The sequence below is a fragment of the Camelina sativa genome, chromosome 15, assembly GCF_000633955.1.
Source record: "Camelina sativa cultivar DH55 chromosome 15, Cs, whole genome shotgun sequence".
NCBI classification, from domain to species: domain Eukaryota; kingdom Viridiplantae; phylum Streptophyta; class Magnoliopsida; order Brassicales; family Brassicaceae; genus Camelina; species Camelina sativa.
The window spans coordinates 17,582,598-17,600,384 of NC_025699.1; the positions used below are offsets into that span (position 1 = coordinate 17,582,598).

The 17,787-nt window shown below is 34.0% G+C and overlaps 3 protein-coding genes across 3 annotated transcripts; all 3 read left to right on the forward strand.

Annotated features, from left to right (window-relative positions):
* Positions 1-1,414, forward strand: LOC104748567 (pentatricopeptide repeat-containing protein At3g25210, mitochondrial; the record flags this gene model as incomplete). Its single annotated transcript, XM_010470183.1, has 1 exon — positions 1-1,414. A coding segment is annotated over one exon (1,017 nt), but the record flags the coding sequence as incomplete, so codon positions are not given.
* LOC104747071 (peptidyl-prolyl cis-trans isomerase FKBP15-1) lies at positions 1,785-3,555 on the forward strand. The gene is made up of 6 exons (XM_010468641.2): positions 1,785-1,919; positions 2,067-2,116; positions 2,354-2,416; positions 2,709-2,799; positions 2,913-3,017; positions 3,331-3,555. Exons 1-6 carry the CDS (start codon positions 1,847-1,849, stop codon positions 3,414-3,416), a joined length of 468 nt encoding a protein of 155 aa, XP_010466943.1. The 5' UTR covers positions 1,785-1,846; the 3' UTR covers positions 3,417-3,555.
* Positions 16,239-17,493, forward strand: LOC104748568 (zinc finger BED domain-containing protein DAYSLEEPER-like). The gene is made up of 2 exons (XM_019236754.1): positions 16,239-16,796; positions 17,161-17,493. The coding sequence occupies exons 1-2, from the start codon at positions 16,239-16,241 to the stop codon at positions 17,491-17,493; spliced, it is 891 nt and encodes a 296-aa protein (XP_019092299.1).

A 17,787-nucleotide genomic window follows, 5' to 3' on the forward strand; every position in this document is an offset into this window, starting at 1 on the left:
CCGGCGGAAACACACACCTCCCCTTCCCGGACTCGAACCCGAACTCCACTCGAGACTCAATTCGAAACATGGATCCAGAATCTGAAACCAGGATTCACAAACTCCGACGTCGTAACGGCGTTACGAGCCCAATCCGATCCAGATCTAGCTCTCGACATCTTCCGATGGACAGCTCAGCAACGAGGCTACAAACACAACCACGAAGCTTACCACGCCATGATCAAACAAGCAATCACCGGAAAACGAAACAAATTCGTCGAAACCTTAATGGAAGAAGTAATCGCCGGCGCTTGTGAAACGAGTGTTCCTCTCTACAATTGCATCATCAGATTCTGCTGTGGTCGTAAGTTTCTCTTCAACAGAGCTTTCGATGTTTATAACAAGATGCTTCGATCTGATAACTCGAAACCTGATCTTGAGACTTATACTCTGCTTCTAAGCTCATTGCTCAAGAGATTCAACAAATTGAATGTGTGTTATGTGTATCTTCACGCTGTTAGATCTCTCACTAAGCAGATGAAATCGAACGGTGTGATTCCTGATACGTATGTGTTGAATATGATTATCAAGGCTTATGCAAAGTGTCTTGAAGTAGATGAAGCTATAAGGGTGTTTCGTGAGATGGCTCTGTATGGCTCTGAGCCTAATGCTTATACTTATAGTTACTTAATTAAGGGGCTTTGTGAGAAAGAAAGACTTGGACAGGGTTTAGGGTTTTACAAGGAGATGAGGAGTAAAGGGATGGTTCCGAATGGGAGTTGTTATATGGTTTTGATTTGTAGTCTTTCCATGGAGAGGAGATTGAGTGAAGCGGTTGAGGTTGTGTATGACATGTTGGCGAATTCCTTGTCTCCGGATATGTTGACTTATAATACAGTTTTGACGGAGTTGTGTAGGGGAGGTAGAGGGGATGAAGCTCTTGAGCTGGTTGAGGAATGGAAGAAACGGGATCCGGTGATGGGTGAAAGGAACTACAGAACGTTGATGGACGAAGTGTATTTTCTGAACAAGGGATGATTGAATAGGTTCTGTTCTGATCATCTTAATGTCGATCAATCCGCTGAGCTCTTCTAATTCGAAAAAAGGCTAAAAGATGGATAATTGTGGTTAAGAGTGTGGTTTATACTCTAGTAACTGAACCTGCAGATCTCAGTAATGATCCAAACTATACTAGGATACACATTTCAGGTTGAAGCAATAGGGATGGGAACACTGCTGTTAAGACTTGAGCTATAGAGATATCCTGCGGTTTCTATTGTTTGAAAGATTTAAAGATGTCATTATCTTGTAAACCTGTTATAAGAATGATGTTATATGAATCTTTCTCCTGAAGGATATCAAATGGTTACTGATATGTAATCCAAAAGCTGTACAACATTTGTTGATTTATAAATGCTCTTTCCGTTTATCATTACTGATGATGACACACTTATAACATTATTCTGTTACAAAGCTCTTTGTCAGTTCTCATCTTCACCAAGAGACATACGTCTTCAGACAATTCACAAGATTAGGGGAGCATTGGTCAATGATTTGCATATATAAACCATTTTATATACATCACATTTGTTCAATTCAATGAAACTGAAACCAAGGAAGGCACAATGTGAGTGACTCCGTGATCCGCCGCTTAAAACGCGTTTTGTTTTTTTCCACCGCCTTAAACACGTTAATTAGGTGACGAGAAATAATTTATGGATAGTGGGCTATAAGTGGGCCTACCTATTAATACGGCGTAAGCCCATTAGATTTAGTTTCGTCTTTGTTGTCAACAAAGAGGATCCTCGAAACAGATCTATATCTTATAAACCTGTGACTGAGAGAGATCAAAATCGAAAACGTGAAGATGATGATGATGAGCTCTGCATCCGCCATGAAAGCTGCTGGAGTTTTGCTTCTGCTTACTGTGCTAACATTAGGTAAATTATTAATCTTCTTCTCCTTTTTGCGTCTTCTTCTGACTCATCTCGATTTCGATGTGATTCATCCGATTGATCTGATGATCTCCGTTGATTTATTTTTTGATGTTCTCGTCGATTTGTGATGATGATGATGATGATCTTCAGCTTATGCAAAGAAGTCAGGTGATGTGACAGAGTTGCAGATTGGTGTGAAGGTGAGTACTAACGCTCTTTCACGTCTCATTATCGGATCGTAAATTTCAACTTCCATGTTTGAATTTGATTATCTGTGTAGGAGTCTGTTCGAATGAAATTGAATTGGATCTCAACGTGATTAGAAGATGATAATGGTCATGATTACGGAAATTGGAAATGGACTTGGCCTCTATACTCTTTTGGCTAATGCAGTTTTCTGACCATTGGTTTCATTTGTTTCTCTTTTTTGCTTACAGTTCAAGCCTCAGAAATGTGATCTTCAGGCTCACAAAGGGGATAAGATCAAGGTTCATTATCGGGTATGTTTTATTTGAAGCCTGTTACTAGTTTTGTAACTTAATGCTGCGAAGATTCCTTCTTGCTTGCATTTATAGTATTCTGATTGAGAAAAAAGAAGAGCCATGAAGGAGTTTTCTTCTTATTGCAATATCTTAGAATGTTCATGAAACATCAGGGGATGAAAATGTGGAATCACCTTCATTGGTGTTTAAGAAAATGTTGGTATTTGATAGCTTAAGAACAAACAATAATTATGAAATCTGATCTATAAACAGCTTGGCGATTAACGTAGTTCTCTCTTGGCTCTTGCAGGGAAAGTTAACTGATGGAACTGTGTTTGATTCAAGTTTTGAGAGGGGTGACCCTATTGAGTTTGAGCTTGGAACTGGTCAAGTCATCCCAGGTTTGTTTCAATCGCATCGCATTAACTCCATCTGTTTTCCCCTGTTATTGTAACATTATTTTATTCACAGACAAAATTGAATGTAATGGAACATAATTTAAAAAACGTTGCAGGATGGGACCAGGGTTTACTGGGAGCTTGTGTAGGTGAGAAGAGAAAGTTGAAAATCCCATCCAAACTTGGTTATGGTGAAAGCGGCTCACCACCAAAAATCCCAGGTATGTTATGTTATGTTGCTCGGCTGAACGTTACTAGTAGATTATTCAGTTCCATCCTTCTATCTAATGATGAGGCTAGAGAGAACATAAGATACTGAATTGACCAGCCAATGAAAGACGCTGCACCTTGTTAAACGATCGATGAACCAATAATGCATGTGTACCGTTAGTGCATCAGAACCAAGAAATAGGGAGTCAGATAATGAGAGTACTTGTTGTGTTGTGGAAATTTTCGATTCTAACAGCATTTTTTTTAGGGACTATATATTGCTGTTAGACTCAATGTTTAATGAGAATTAATTGGGAATTGCAGGTGGTGCGACACTAATATTCGACACTGAGCTTGTTGCTGTGAACGGGGAACCAGCCAGCGAACGAAAAGCAAAGAATGAGCTTTGATTACACCCTCGTTGTTTTTTCCATTTAAACGAAACCGTTAAGTAGTAGCTGTTGTTGGCATTTTGAATCTAAAACAGCCTAGAATCATTACTTTGCTAGTTAAAGACAATAATAATATGTTTGGTTATAACTTTAGTTATGCTGGCAGTTCTAAAATGGCAACTTGGCCAGAAAATAGAAAGTTAATTTTGATTGGCAATAAGGTGCAAACGCAGATAATCAGAAGAACTTTGGCCAGAATCACTTATTTTGCCATGTGTGGATATGACAGTATTATAACAACATGTACACTCTTCCTATTTAGTTTATAAACCGTGGGTGTGCAACCTAACTTGTTTGCCTACAGCGATCCTCGTTGAATGAAGAAGATATCAAATCTTCCAAGGTGCTTTGTAGAACTCCGTTGACATCTCTGAGTAGTGTACGATTTACTTGCAAAAAGTGGAACAACTTTATCCAAATGTGGGAGCTTTGCAAAGAAGTCTCTTTGTGGTCAAGCAAAAGTAGCAGCAAGGGGAAGAGAGTTTATGGTGGTCAACTCAACTGGTCATGATGGTGGGTTTTAGGGTTTATTTTGTGAGAGTCAGTCTCCAGAACAACAACGTTGAACCATGTATAATGACGCGTAAAGCAAAACTTATTAGCTTAGGCGATGAAGTCTATATATTCAAGTTAATCACTACTACGGTTTATTATTGTTATGCATCAGCATCACCAGAGACAAGCCTAAAGGTCGTCGTTAAATACAAATGCAAAACTTAACCATATTGGATGACTGATTTCAAAGACATTTACAATTTTTTTTGAATCAATTATGAGAAAACATATTTTGGAGTGGTTTTTGTTGATTTTACCACTTTTTGAATAGTTCGTAGATTTTACCATTTTTAAGTTACAAAAATTTGATTAAACATGAGTTTTATTTGTTATGTTTGGGTTAGTCGGTTCTATTTGTTTTTAGGGTTACCATTTATTAAGTTACAAAAATTTGATTAAACATGCGTTTTATTTGTTATGTTTGGGTTAGTCTGTTCTATTTGTTTTTAGAGTTTAGTATCTATACTATTAAAAGGGAAGCATTCCTCACTATGTAGACTTAAAATTGGAGATTATTACATGAAATGCCATTACAAATAGAACAAACAAAAAACAGAAGAAAGGGTACATTTGTATTAAATAAAAATTGAAAAGACGCGGACTCTGTCGAACCCGATCCGAAATTGATGGGTAATAAAAAAATTCGAAAACACACATAAATGAAGGACTGAGTTTAAAAAGCTAAAAAGGCTAACTCGCATAGTAAAAGGGAAGCGTTTAATAATATAGGATCTCCGCGTTTTCTATATTCTAATATTACATGTTTATATGAATCATGATCCAAACGTGTTGGGCTTTTTAATAATACAAATCGGCCCACTTTTATATTACGTGTCCAATAGAAAAGTTCAAAGTTTTCTACGCAAGCACGTATTTATTGGAACGTATATTATGGGAACGAACGGTACATGTAAAAAGTATCCAAACAGATTTTGATTACCAGAAATTTTGTCAATCAATGACTCACACGTAAACTTAAGAATTTTTGAGAGGACTAAATACTCTAAAATATGGCATATCAAAGATACGGTAAACTAAAACATATCAATTCACGTAATTTGAGCGCATCTATTTATATGTCAGCTTTCCAAATTCAAAATTTATTATAACGATTATGAGAAACCAGATCTTATATTCCTCAATCAGTAGTGAAATTACGCAAAATTTGGAGTTATTCCACGTTTACGGAATATTAAACATGGCAAAATTTTTGCTACTTACCTAATTTTCCTATCATCGTCTATGACTATAAAAACCATTTGACGTGATGTAATTGTTACTCAAATCAAAAAACAGAAAACAATATACCATTGCAATACTTCCACAAAAACAAATGGCTGATAACAATGTTTTCACAAGTCTTGTGGCGATTAAGCCTTTCAAAACGACTTGGAAGATCTATGTCAAGATTATGCATTCTTGAAAGCAGTATACGTCTTTTTCTGGAGAAACCTTGGAGGTCATACTCACTGTTGTTGATGTGAGTATATTACAATGATACTACTCATTCTATTTCTATATGTTCACAAAACATATAATAACTGTTTATATTTTCTTTTAATAGGGAACTTTGATTCATGCAACTATTAAAAAAAACCAGGTCAACAAGTTTTTCCGTATGATAGTTGCGGGAGAGTGGAGAATCATCGAAAATTTCCAGCTGACTAAATCTATGGAAAGTACATGGCAACGAATCATGCATTTAAGATGATTGGTATTTGGATTTGAAAAGTTTTGAAACAATCACTGCTGATGAAGGGCTAAGTGAGAACATCTTGATCGGTATGTACTTTGTAAACAGTTTTGAACATTTAACAGATAACATTTTATCTATATACAGACATATTTTAACTTTGGCAATACATAGACGTATACAATCAATATGAAAAATCCAGGTGAAACTTTAAAAATCGTTTTGTTTTACAGGGACAACTGCTTGCCCTGTACTTTATGGGGAGTTATGAGGATATCATGTGGGAGGCATGTCAACAAGCTGGTCACGAAATAGTAACTTGCTTGCTACGTTTTGCGAAAATCCACACGTTTTATGGTAATGAAGTTATTCAAAATGTGACTCTTTTGTAATAGTAGAGATACAATTTATTAAAATCATTTCCATGATATCCTTCTGTGCGAAATCAATAACTAATGCATTTGATATGTCATTGCTAATCATAAATACTAATTATCCTGCTGTGCAATCGGTCAAAAACAGGTACGTTATCAAAAAAAATTATATCACGGTACTTGACTAACTGTCGTTTGTATCAATTACGCAATAAACCACTACTGTAATTTTTTATATTGCAGACTACCTGATGATGGTTTGACAATCACCAAGATTCCCCCTAAGCCAATAGAATTCTCGAAAAAAGTCTGTGCGGGTGAAATTGGCCAAGTGATTGAAAACAAAGCAGATCAAGAAGAGACGAGTGAGTAAAAGCTTATCGACGTAACAAGATGTCTACGTTAAAGGATGTGTTTCATAGTTTGTTTTTTCATTTCAATTTTCTGCCAAAATAAAAGAAATAACTAAGAGTGTCAACTCTAATATTATATTTCAGTTTATGAATTATGTTTAAACTATCATCTCCAAAAACATTAATAGTTTGTTTTTGATAACTACTTGGATGCAACTATTACAATTTAGTTGAAAATGTAAGTTCCGGTGAGAAAAAAATAATTATATACATGTGCTTAAAAGAAAAAAGTATAAACACTTTACCAAGTTGATAAACAATCATAAACAGGATTATTCCGATTTAGTATTTATGTGATCATGGTTTTTGTTACTTTACACTTCAAACTTACGTACCTTGGCTCAATCAATCTTTGTAAATCACTAATTGGAGTCAAATTTGTTAGTAGATATGCATTACACATTTCATCATAATTGGATCGTGTAAACAAAACTAAAGCCAATAATTCAAACTATAAATCAGTAGGCATATATACAATATGCTATTGGAAATAAAAATATGCATACTATTTTTATAAAAAATATTTTACAAAAACACAAAACAAATTTCTAATTAACAACAACGTAACAATTTCATTTGTAGATAAAAATAACCTTATGAAAACATTCCCGCACGTATGTGCGGGTCCGATTCTAGTTTGGTATTAAGTACGTATTGTATTTTGAAAAAATTGAAAATACGTATTTTTTTCTTCTTAAAAGTGGTAAAATCCGTAACTTTCCAAAAAAATGGTATATCCAAAAGATTTCTTCAAAAAGTGGCATTTTTGACAAGTATTCTTTTTTCCATATATATATATTTTGATATACCATCGTTGGTTGCATATTTTTATATAGTATAAAGAGAAATATCTTAAAATAGCACTATTTTAAATTTTTGTTCCAAAGTTAGCACCCATGTTCAACTTTTCCAAATGTAGCATTTTTAATATAAGCGTACTAGTTTAAAATTAAAATTTGGAAACAGAGTTCTTTGTGTCATCGCTTATACTTAACTCTCTTGACGTGGCAAGAAAACTTCAAAGGGGTTTACGTTTCTTACGTCTCAACTCAATTCTGCTGCTCCACTGGTTTGCCGTAGTCTCCGTTGCTATGTTATAGACGGTGGTGGTAAAATCAAATTCACGATTTGAGGTTTCTCCAGCAAAACTTGTGTTCAATCCTTTCATCTGAGATTTTCATTCTTAGTTCATCCTCATCAATTTTTGGGAGAAATGCCAAGACGATTTGTTTATTCGATTCACCGTATTCCACCGCCGTAGCAAGAAAACCCAACCCAACCTTACTCTGGACTCACGACGAGACTCTCTGTGACTGTGGTCCTCTTAAATCGAATCAAATCACGGGGAAGAGGTCGTCTCAGCTTGTTCTAATGTTGACTGGTCATGTATCTCGATTTGGCCTTTATAATCAAATGGAAGAGTTGGATTAGAACCTTGCTCTTATCTCAGCCTGTTCTCTCACACGACTGCCTCCAAATTCAAATAATCACTACCAAGAGGACGAAGATAAGGATTATGAAGAAGAAGATGAAGAGAGACATAGAAAATTGAGGAGTATTAACTACATAATGACAAGATCTGGTACAATTTATAGATTTGCTGGAGTTGATGGATCGAGGACTCTTGTCATGAAGACAAAGAGAGAGATCTAGAAAAGGAAAAGGAACAACTATGGAGATGGTGGTGAGAGGTAGAGGAAAGGAGCAAGAGTCGTGGTAGATATTAGAGTGTTTTGATGAGAAAGTTATGGTAATGGAGAAGAAGAAGGTGGAGTTTGTGAAGGAGTTAGTGACTTAGTGAGGCTTCATAAGGAGAGGAGATTAGAATGATCGATTTGATTAAAACTTTTAAAGCTCAACTTCTTGAGTTTTTTCAATTCTTCCTTTGATTCCTCTTTATAAAGAGAAGAGATTATTAATCAAGCCAATAAAATAGAAGATGATGCTATGTTTATTGTTCTTCTTCTCTTATCTAGTTCTGTGGACTAAACCCAAATATTATTGAACCCTTCATAAATTTAAATATATGTGTTTCTCAATAATTATTTTTGTGTATTTTGGATCAATGTGTCAAATTCTATTTTTTGGAAATCTAAACTTTTTTATGAAAGTCATCATAAAGTTCAAGGAAATCCTTCTTGACTTTCATACAATCTTTCCCGAATTTCATATAATCCTTCCTGAATTTCATATAATCTTTGATGTAACTCAGTCACAATAAAGCAAAGTGCTAACATAAACATGTGAGAATGTTATACATCATACAAGTACCAAAAAAACTTAAAAGGTTTCCTAAGCATCATATATGTCTAAACAACATATATAGTAAAATTGGATAAAGGAACACAGTCTCATCTGCAGTTATCCAAAGCATACTTGTCTTGTGTCATCTGCAGCATGACATAGCTAGAAATCTTCAACCCCATTCCCAGCAAATTTGAAATCAGGGAATAAATTTCAGGAAAGTCTTCATGAATTCTCAACAATGCTTCCTCAATCTTCAAATGTGACTGTGCTGGGAGATGGGATGTGAATGATTTCTAGCCTGAGAGCCATTATTATCAATAAAAAAACACATTGTTGAAAGATGGGAAGTGAATGATTCAGACTAAGAAAATGTTATCATTCTAAGTAAACAAATCAGCTCACCTTTTCTAAAGTTCAGCTATATTGTTATTCCTTGATGTTTAGGAAGGTCTTCCTAAATTTTGTGGTTTTAGGAAGATGAACAGCCATGAGAATATACAAATACGCTAAGATACATTTTTGAGAGATGTTCATTTCAAATGAAATAGAAACCTTCCAAATCAAATATACCGGCATATACCACTCTTTTCCCCTGCAAAACAAACCCCTCAAAATCACAAATCCAAAACAAGGGTTATAAAATCATGCCACAAACGGAACAAGAGAACAAGGAGATTGAAACTAACATACTTTTGATTGTAAATTAAGCAAGCCCAATAGCATCGAAATCATGAAAGATCGCATGTAGCATAAGAGTAACTTCTCTATCGAAAATATGGACTCAGAGGCACCTAAACGGGAGAGAAGGCTGGGGGATGAAGAAAGTGAATCCGACAAAAATCCCGATGAAGATAAAAAGTAATCGTTGTTCACAGAGAGATCTAGGATACTTCAAGCTCGTGGGGAAGTAAGGTTTAGATTGGATGCTCATGGGAATTGTTTCTTTGTCTGCTTCATCGTTCTCCGATTACAATCGTCGCTGGAGAAATTGAGAGATCTCATAAATAACAATCGAGAAGGATAAAAATTTTAATTAAGCATTTTATTAATAATTTCAGTGTATTTAATATTAAAGTAGAGTTTGTGTGCTAGTTTTGGAAAATAATAGAGTGTGTTCTATGCTTGGAAGAAAAACTTAAAATTATGCTATTTTTGTCAATTGCCCTAGTATAAATGAGAGTGGAATTTAAAACCTCAGAAAGAATAATCAATAATTATATATAATTAGTAGTAATAATTTCATATGGTATTTGTTAAAATTTAAAGATAAACTAATTGAAATTAACTAAAGATAAAGATAGGAAACAAAAGGGAAAAATATGTGGCCTATCAAATTTCTATTTTTTTATATACATAACTACTTTCTTACGGATACTTATGGACTACATTATATTATCTTTTCTTTTCTTCTATTTTTAGAAAAAAATAATCTTTATATACAACCAATAGACGATTGTGTCCATTGTTCAAGAAAGCATTAGGCGGTATGTAGGCAGTGACCCAGCGTCTAGCGCCTAGAACGACTAATCGCGGTTTACGCGTTTTTAGGCGGTTTAAGCGTTTATATTAAAAAACATTATATATGATATTATCATAATATAAAATCATGTAAAATATATGTTATAATAAATAAATAATAATAAATTATAAACTAAAATTAGTAAAAACACATTTATTTAATTTAGATTAATAATATATGAACATTTATAAATATGTATATGAATATAAAACTTAAAATTTTAAATATATTTAGTTAAAATAAAAATATATATATTAAAATAATATAATGTAATTTTATGCGGTCTAAGCGGTAGTTTAGGCGTCTAATTGATCAAAAATAAATGATTAATGACTTTTCTATTAGAGAACTGTTGTTTGTTAATTTAGCTAATTAAAACAAAAAATTATGGATTTAGTTTAATTAGAAATATTCAGATATTTCTTACATATCGTTCACTGATTGATTAGGAGTATATGGAAAAAAGCAAAAAAGGAACATGTTCCACTTACCAAGCCCCTTTCGCTCGTGGTAAGTTGTACAAAATATAGACTTTATGGTGACAAAAAATGTAATCGAGCTTGCAAAGACAAAAATTATTTTGACGGTAGATGTGAAGTGTATCAAGACGAAGGAGGAATAAAAGTAGGTTGCTTCTGTATTATAGGTTGCTACTGGGGAAAACGGCCAAAATCAACCCAGATTATTTGTGAAACGCTTTTTCATACCCAAACTATGGTATAATGCAATTATCAATCTGAACAAACTAAAATTTTAAATTTCCTACCTAAACTTTATTATCAATCTGAACAAACTAAAATTTCAAATTTCCTACCTAAACTTTATTAAATTAGCCGATTTCAACATGTCCGTAAACAGTGTTACTAGGTCATTTAACGGTGTTGAGTCAGATGCCAACAAAACGACCACATGGCATTTGGACATTGAAACGACGTCGGTTTGGTAGCTTAAATAAAATCAAAAAAAGTTGCTACTACTCCCATGATTCCTACCTAAACTTTATTAAATTAGCCGATTTCAACATGTCCGTAAACGGTGTTACTAGGTCATTTAACGGTGTTGAGTCAGATGCCAACAAAACGACCACATAGCATTTGGACATCGAAACGACGTCGGTTTGGTAGCTTAAATAAAATCAAAAAAAGTTGCTACTATTCCCAGGATTCGAACCCACGTTAACCTAGCTCATCGTTTGTACAACATAACCACTCGGATACACCGATTTCCTTGTGATTGGCTAACAACGATATAATATATTATCTTCTGTCAATCTTCTTTTTCTACTGCAAACAGATCGAATTTTTGTTTTGTATTTTTAAGTTCCACGAATTTTAGTAAAACCTAGATCTGAATTTCTAATGCAAACTAGTATTTTTTTCAGCAACTTTTGACAAAAAATTCATTTAAAAAAAATTATCATTTAATGCATTAACTTTAATATTAGTTACCAAAAAATTCAAAATTAATTATAGATAAGATCAAAAAAATAAGGTAATCTTTCTACATCATTCAAACATAAATGTATGATTTCCTTTCATTTTTATTTGTATTAATATTTAAATTATCTTAAATTATTCTATATGTTTGCATTAGAAAAAGAAGATTTACGAAAGCCAATATATGGCATCATTGTTAATCAATCTCAAAGAAATCTCTCTATCCGAATGGTTACAGTGTTTAAGTGATAAGCGAGGTAATACGGGTTTGGATCGCGGGAGTAGTAACCATTTTTTATTTTATTTATTTAAACTATCAAAACGACGTCGTTTTGATGTCCAGATGCCATGTGGTTGCTTTGTTGGCATCTGACTCAGCACCGTTAAATAGCCAAGTAACACCGATTACGGACGTGTTGGAATTGGCTAATTTTATAAAGTTTAGGTAGGAAATTTGAAATTTTAGTTTGTTCAGATTAATAATTGTATGGTATCATAGTTTGGGTATGAAAAAGCGTTTCACAAATAGTCTGGGTTGATTTTTGCCGTTTTCCCGTTGCTACTGACAAGTGTTTCAAAAAAAAAAAAGTTGCTACTGACAGTTGCAAAAAAATATTTATAGAAAGTGTTTTTGGCTAAAATTTTGTTAACAGAACAAAGTAACTTAACCCACTGATTTGGATCTAAAAATTTAAAGGTCTTTTAAGCTAAAATTTTGTTTACTTTATATGTAAGATGCCTTTTTAGCTAATAATTGTAAAATTAAGGGTTTCTTAGCTAAAATTTTGTTAATTTGCCTTCTTTTGCAAGTATATTAGTCAATTTGCTTTTCTTAAAAAAAAAAAAACTTAATTGTTAGTTTGAATTTATAATATTTTTCTTTCGTCTTTGGTAAATAATAGTTGTAAATCCGATGTTTCGTTTCCAATAATGCAATTGTTACATCGCATCAATGACCGATCATTAGCATCGTTAAACCATATGACACAAGGTCAACTACGTGAGTTTGATGAATGATTTCGCAAACCAAAATGCAAGTATAGCCAGATCTCGCATTCGCAAACAAAAATGAAACAATAGCCAGACAAAAATTCAAGTATAGCCAGATTTCGCACATAAAAACATAATGTTTAACTGTTTGTGGTTTTTCAACTGTTTATGGAAATTGTAAACCTTATATGAAAGTTTGAAAATGATTTTTTTTTTCTTATGAATTACTACTGTCTATATTTTTTTCTAGTATATGAAAAAGATATGTTTAAATTTTTTTGCGTTACACATCCGAAAATGGCATACCGGCCGATCACCATCCTTCAATAATATGTCAAAAAGACTGTGATATAAATATCATATGATAGACTATTCGATACTATATATTGTTGTGAGTTTTGTTAATCAATTAGCTACATAGATTTTCTGCAAAATCAGAATTAACCTAGACACTAGATTTTAATATGCGGTATACCGCGGGATTATTTTTTTAACTAAAATCATCAGATTTCAAGTTGTAATTGTTAGTTAATTTTATATGTTTTATTTGATGTTTAAGATTGCATAGTTGTATTTTGATTGTTAATTCTACGATTTAATCTGCGGTATACAACATAATAATTTATTTTTGTTATAAATTAGTATTAATATCCTTTTATATTATTAAGTTGTACATGTTTGTTTATAATAATCATGTATATAAAAGTATCAAACAGGTCGGTCCACATTTCTTTTTTCTTGGACCACAGTGGGTCAACCCGCTAAGACCGCGGTCGTTAAAGTATGCCTATGCATGTCACCGACCTAAATTTTATATTAATTATTCTATAAAAATTTAGTGGCAAAGAAAAAATAAAGAAAATTTTAAAATAACTTATAATATTGATATTTTGTAAATATCTTAATTGGTATACATTAAATTTCCTCACATTATCACATATTTCACATATTTTATATACATAACTAGAGCTGTCAAAAAGGCTTAGAGCCCGCGGACATGGCCCGATTAGTACTGTTATGGGGCAGGCTTGATCCAGATAAATTTTGTCCACAAAACATCAGGCATAGCGGGCACGGTCCAGGCGGAACACGGGTTGAACGGGTCTGTCCGTTGCAGGTAAGCGGGTTAGCGGGTTTAGGGAAAGGTTCTGTCTCTAAGAGAGGTTTTATAATTCATCAAACTATAATAACAAAAACTTAACATAAAAGCTAAAAGTCTAAAACCCTACCTACAGGCTACATCGTTGAATTAGGTAGCGTTTACAAAGAGTCTCGACTTCACCGAGACAAAGACTCAGCGTATTCCTAGTTTCACAACTCAGATTCTCATATCATCCATCAACTATCATAACTTCAGGTCTTGAGATCCAGAAATCTGCTATGGTATGCTACTAGCCTACTACTTAATACTTACTAATATAGTGTCTAGATCGTTAGATGTGATACTAGCCTTGTTGAAACTTAAAAGAAATAGTTTGTGTTTGTTTTAGGAGTCACGTAATTCTTGCAATCTTAGATCGTTAGATGTGGAGTCACAGAGAATTGTTGATTCTGCAAATGCTGAAAACGAGCGAGAAATTGAAATCAACGAGGATGATGATGTTAACAAAGAAAAGTCACCATTACAGAGGAAGAGAAAACAGTCTAGTGGAGCTAAAACATGAAAGCCTAGTAAAAGGTCATCCAATGAAATTGAAATCGATGATGATGATGATGATGATGATGGTGATAAAGGGAAGTCACCACAACAGAGGAAGAGAAGGCAAAGCTAATGGAGCTGAAACATCTAAGCCTAGTAAAAGGTCAACCATTGAGATCGACGATGATGATGACAATGGTAGGGGTGTCAACCGGGCTGGCCCGGCCCGGCCCGGCCCGAAACCCGTAAAGCCCGCATATGTTTGAGCCCGGCCCGGCCCGGCCCGAAATATTTCCGAGCCTATATTTCAAAGCCCGAGCCCGGCCCTAACAGGGCTACAGGGCTTTTCGGACTTTTTCGGGCTTATCTTACCGATCAAAAATTTAAACTTATAAGCCTAAAAAAACAGTGTTTGAAGGTGCACTATAAAACAAATCAATCAAAAATTTAATAACTCATCTATATTCACTACAACCAACTTAATTTAATAGAAAAGGTTTAAAACTAAATAAAATTTTGATACTTTAAGCAAATAAACTAATATATAATTCATATAAAATATCATTAATAAAAATCTTAAAGTATTAAGTATGGCTATTAAGTAAATATGAAAACTATGATTAGAGTTTAAAACTTCATTTACAATAAATTGTTAATCAAATATTGCAGTCAAACAAAAATATTAACAAAAATGTAAAAATATATTTGTTAGAGGGCTTTTCGGGCTGGCCCGAGCCCGGTCGGGCTAAGCCCGAAAAACCCTACAGCCCAAACGGGCTGAGCCCGAAAGGCCCGATTTTTTCTGGACATATATTTTTAAGTCCGAGCCCGATGTTTTTCAGGACTGGGCCGGGCCTGCCCGCGGGCTTTAGCCCTAATTGACATGCCTAGACAATGGTGATGATGGTGACAAAGAAAATTCACAACCAAAGAAAAAAAGAAGACAATGTTCAGATGTGTGGGATGACTTTACGGTGATTACTAAGAAGGATCGCAAGGGAAAAACTGAAGAAAGAGCATTGTGCAAGAATTGTAAGTCAGATCTTGCTTATGATCCACACAAAAATGGTACAAATTCATACAGACGTCATTTGAAAGGGTGTAAGCTTAAGCCTAGAAATGGAGATATTAGTCAAATGATGATTAATTCAGAAGCAAGGTTGCAAGCTAGGAAGATAGATCATATGGTTTTTCGGGAAATGATAGCAAAATGTATCATTCAGCATGATCTCCCATTTGCTTATGTTGAGTATGAGAGAGTAAGATCGATTTGGAAGTACTTGAATGAAGATGTGAAATTTATCAGCAGAAACACAGCGGCAGCCGATGTTTACAAGTTTTATGAAAATGAAGCAAAGAATTTAAAGCGAGAATTAGCTAATATTCCTAGAAGGATCTGTCTCACTTCTGATTTATGGTCTCCAATCACTCAGGAGGGATACATGTGGTTAACAACACATTACATTGAAAAGAATTGAAAGTTGAACAACAAAATTCTAGCATTTTGTGTTGTACCGCCTCCACATACAGGTACACACTTAGCTATGGAGATTCTTGAGAAACTGAAGGAATGGGGGATTGAAAAAAAAAGTGTTCTCACTTACTTTAGACAATGCTACTAACAATGATACAATGCAAGAGATGGTGAAAAATCAGCTTGTGTTGTGAAACGATTTGTTGTGTGGAGGAGAGCATTTTCATGTGAGATGTGCAGCACATGTTCTTAATCTCATTGTTTAAGATTGTCTGGCAGTGATTGGTCATTCGTTGGAAAAAATCAGAAAGAGTATCAAGTATGTTCAAAGATCATAACACCGGGAGGTACTATTTGCAAAATGTGTGGAATCTGTTGGTATAAAGCATAAGGCTGGTTTGTTGTTGGATGTGCAAACAAGATGGAACTCAACATACAAGATGCTTGATAGGGCTCTCAACTATAGAGCTGCATTTGCTAATCTCAAAGTTATTGATGGGAAAAACTATAAGTTTTTTCCTACAGAAGATGAATGGAAACGACTCAATAGTTTGTGTGATTTGTTGGAGCCGTTTGATCAGGTTACTACTCTTATTTCAGGTCCCACATATCCAACTTCCAACTTGTACTTCATGCAAGTTTGGAAGATCAATAACTGGTTGACAGTGAATGAGTTTAGTGAAGATGAAGTTATTAGGATCATGATTGTACCCATAAAGGAGAAGTTTGATAAGTACTGGGAAGAAGTAAGTGATCTATTTGCAATGACTATAGTGCTTGATCCAAGGTTGAAGCTAACACTTGCAAACTATTGTTTTAGTAAACTTGATAAAAGTTCTTGTCAACAGAAGATTGAACACTTGAAAAATAAACTAACTACTTTGTTTGAATCATATGAGAACAAGTCAGTTTTTGCATCACAATCTCCAGAAACATGTGAAACAGATTACCACAGAGATGACAATGAAGGACAAAGAGGAAACTTCAGCAATTACGATGTAAGCACTCCTAAATTCTCTGTTTGTATAAAAAACTGCAGGTTTTGGTTTTGATCAAGTACGTATTCAGTCTCTGTCTCAGGTTCTGGTTTTATAAAAAAACTGCAGGTTCTGATAAGTTTTGAACAATTCTAGTTTCAGTCTCTGTTTTTATAAATTCTAGTTTTTAAAAAATTGCAGGTTCTGGTATTTAAAACCTGCATGTTTTTAAGTTTTTAAGTTTCAAGTTCTGGTTTTATAAAAAAAACTGCAGGTTTTGGTATTTTGAATTGCAGGTTTTTGTATTTCAAGTTCTGGTTTTATAAAAAATTGCAGTTTTTGTTTTAAAGTTTCAGTTTCTTAATTCCTACTGTTTCTTATGCAGGATTTCTTAGCCTTTCGAAAGGAGACTGTTTTTGCTAGTGGAAAGACGTCATTACAAATGTATCTTGATGAACCGGCAATAGACATGAAGAATTTTGAGAGTTTAGATATTCTAAAGTATTTGAAAGATAACTCTCAGCGCTATGGAGAATTGGCTTCCATGACTTGTGATCTTCTTAGTATTCCTATCACAACAGTAGCCTCTGAATCCTCCTTTAGCATTGGAGCTAGAGTTTTGAACAAGTATAGAAGTTGTCGTCTACCAAAAAATGTTCAAGCATTAATATGCAGTCGCAATTGGTTAAAAGGTGTTGAAAGCAAATGTGTTTCATAAGTTTTCAATTTTACAATCTTAAACAGTGTATTAACTTGTTTTTTATTTTTGAAATCTGAATAGGAGGAGAAAATATTAATTAGTGAAGATGAGGCACTACCTTCTTTCCAATCGATTGTTGATGAAGAAGAAACATCTTGAGTTCCAGTTTGAAATTATTTTTGGGTTTCAGTTTAGTACTTTAGTTTCAGATTTTAGTTCGAATTAAAAATGTGACATTGAGTTTTAGTTTTGTTTCAGACTTTTAAGTCTTTGAGTTTAAAGTTAAGCTTTGGTTCCATTGTTTCAGATTTT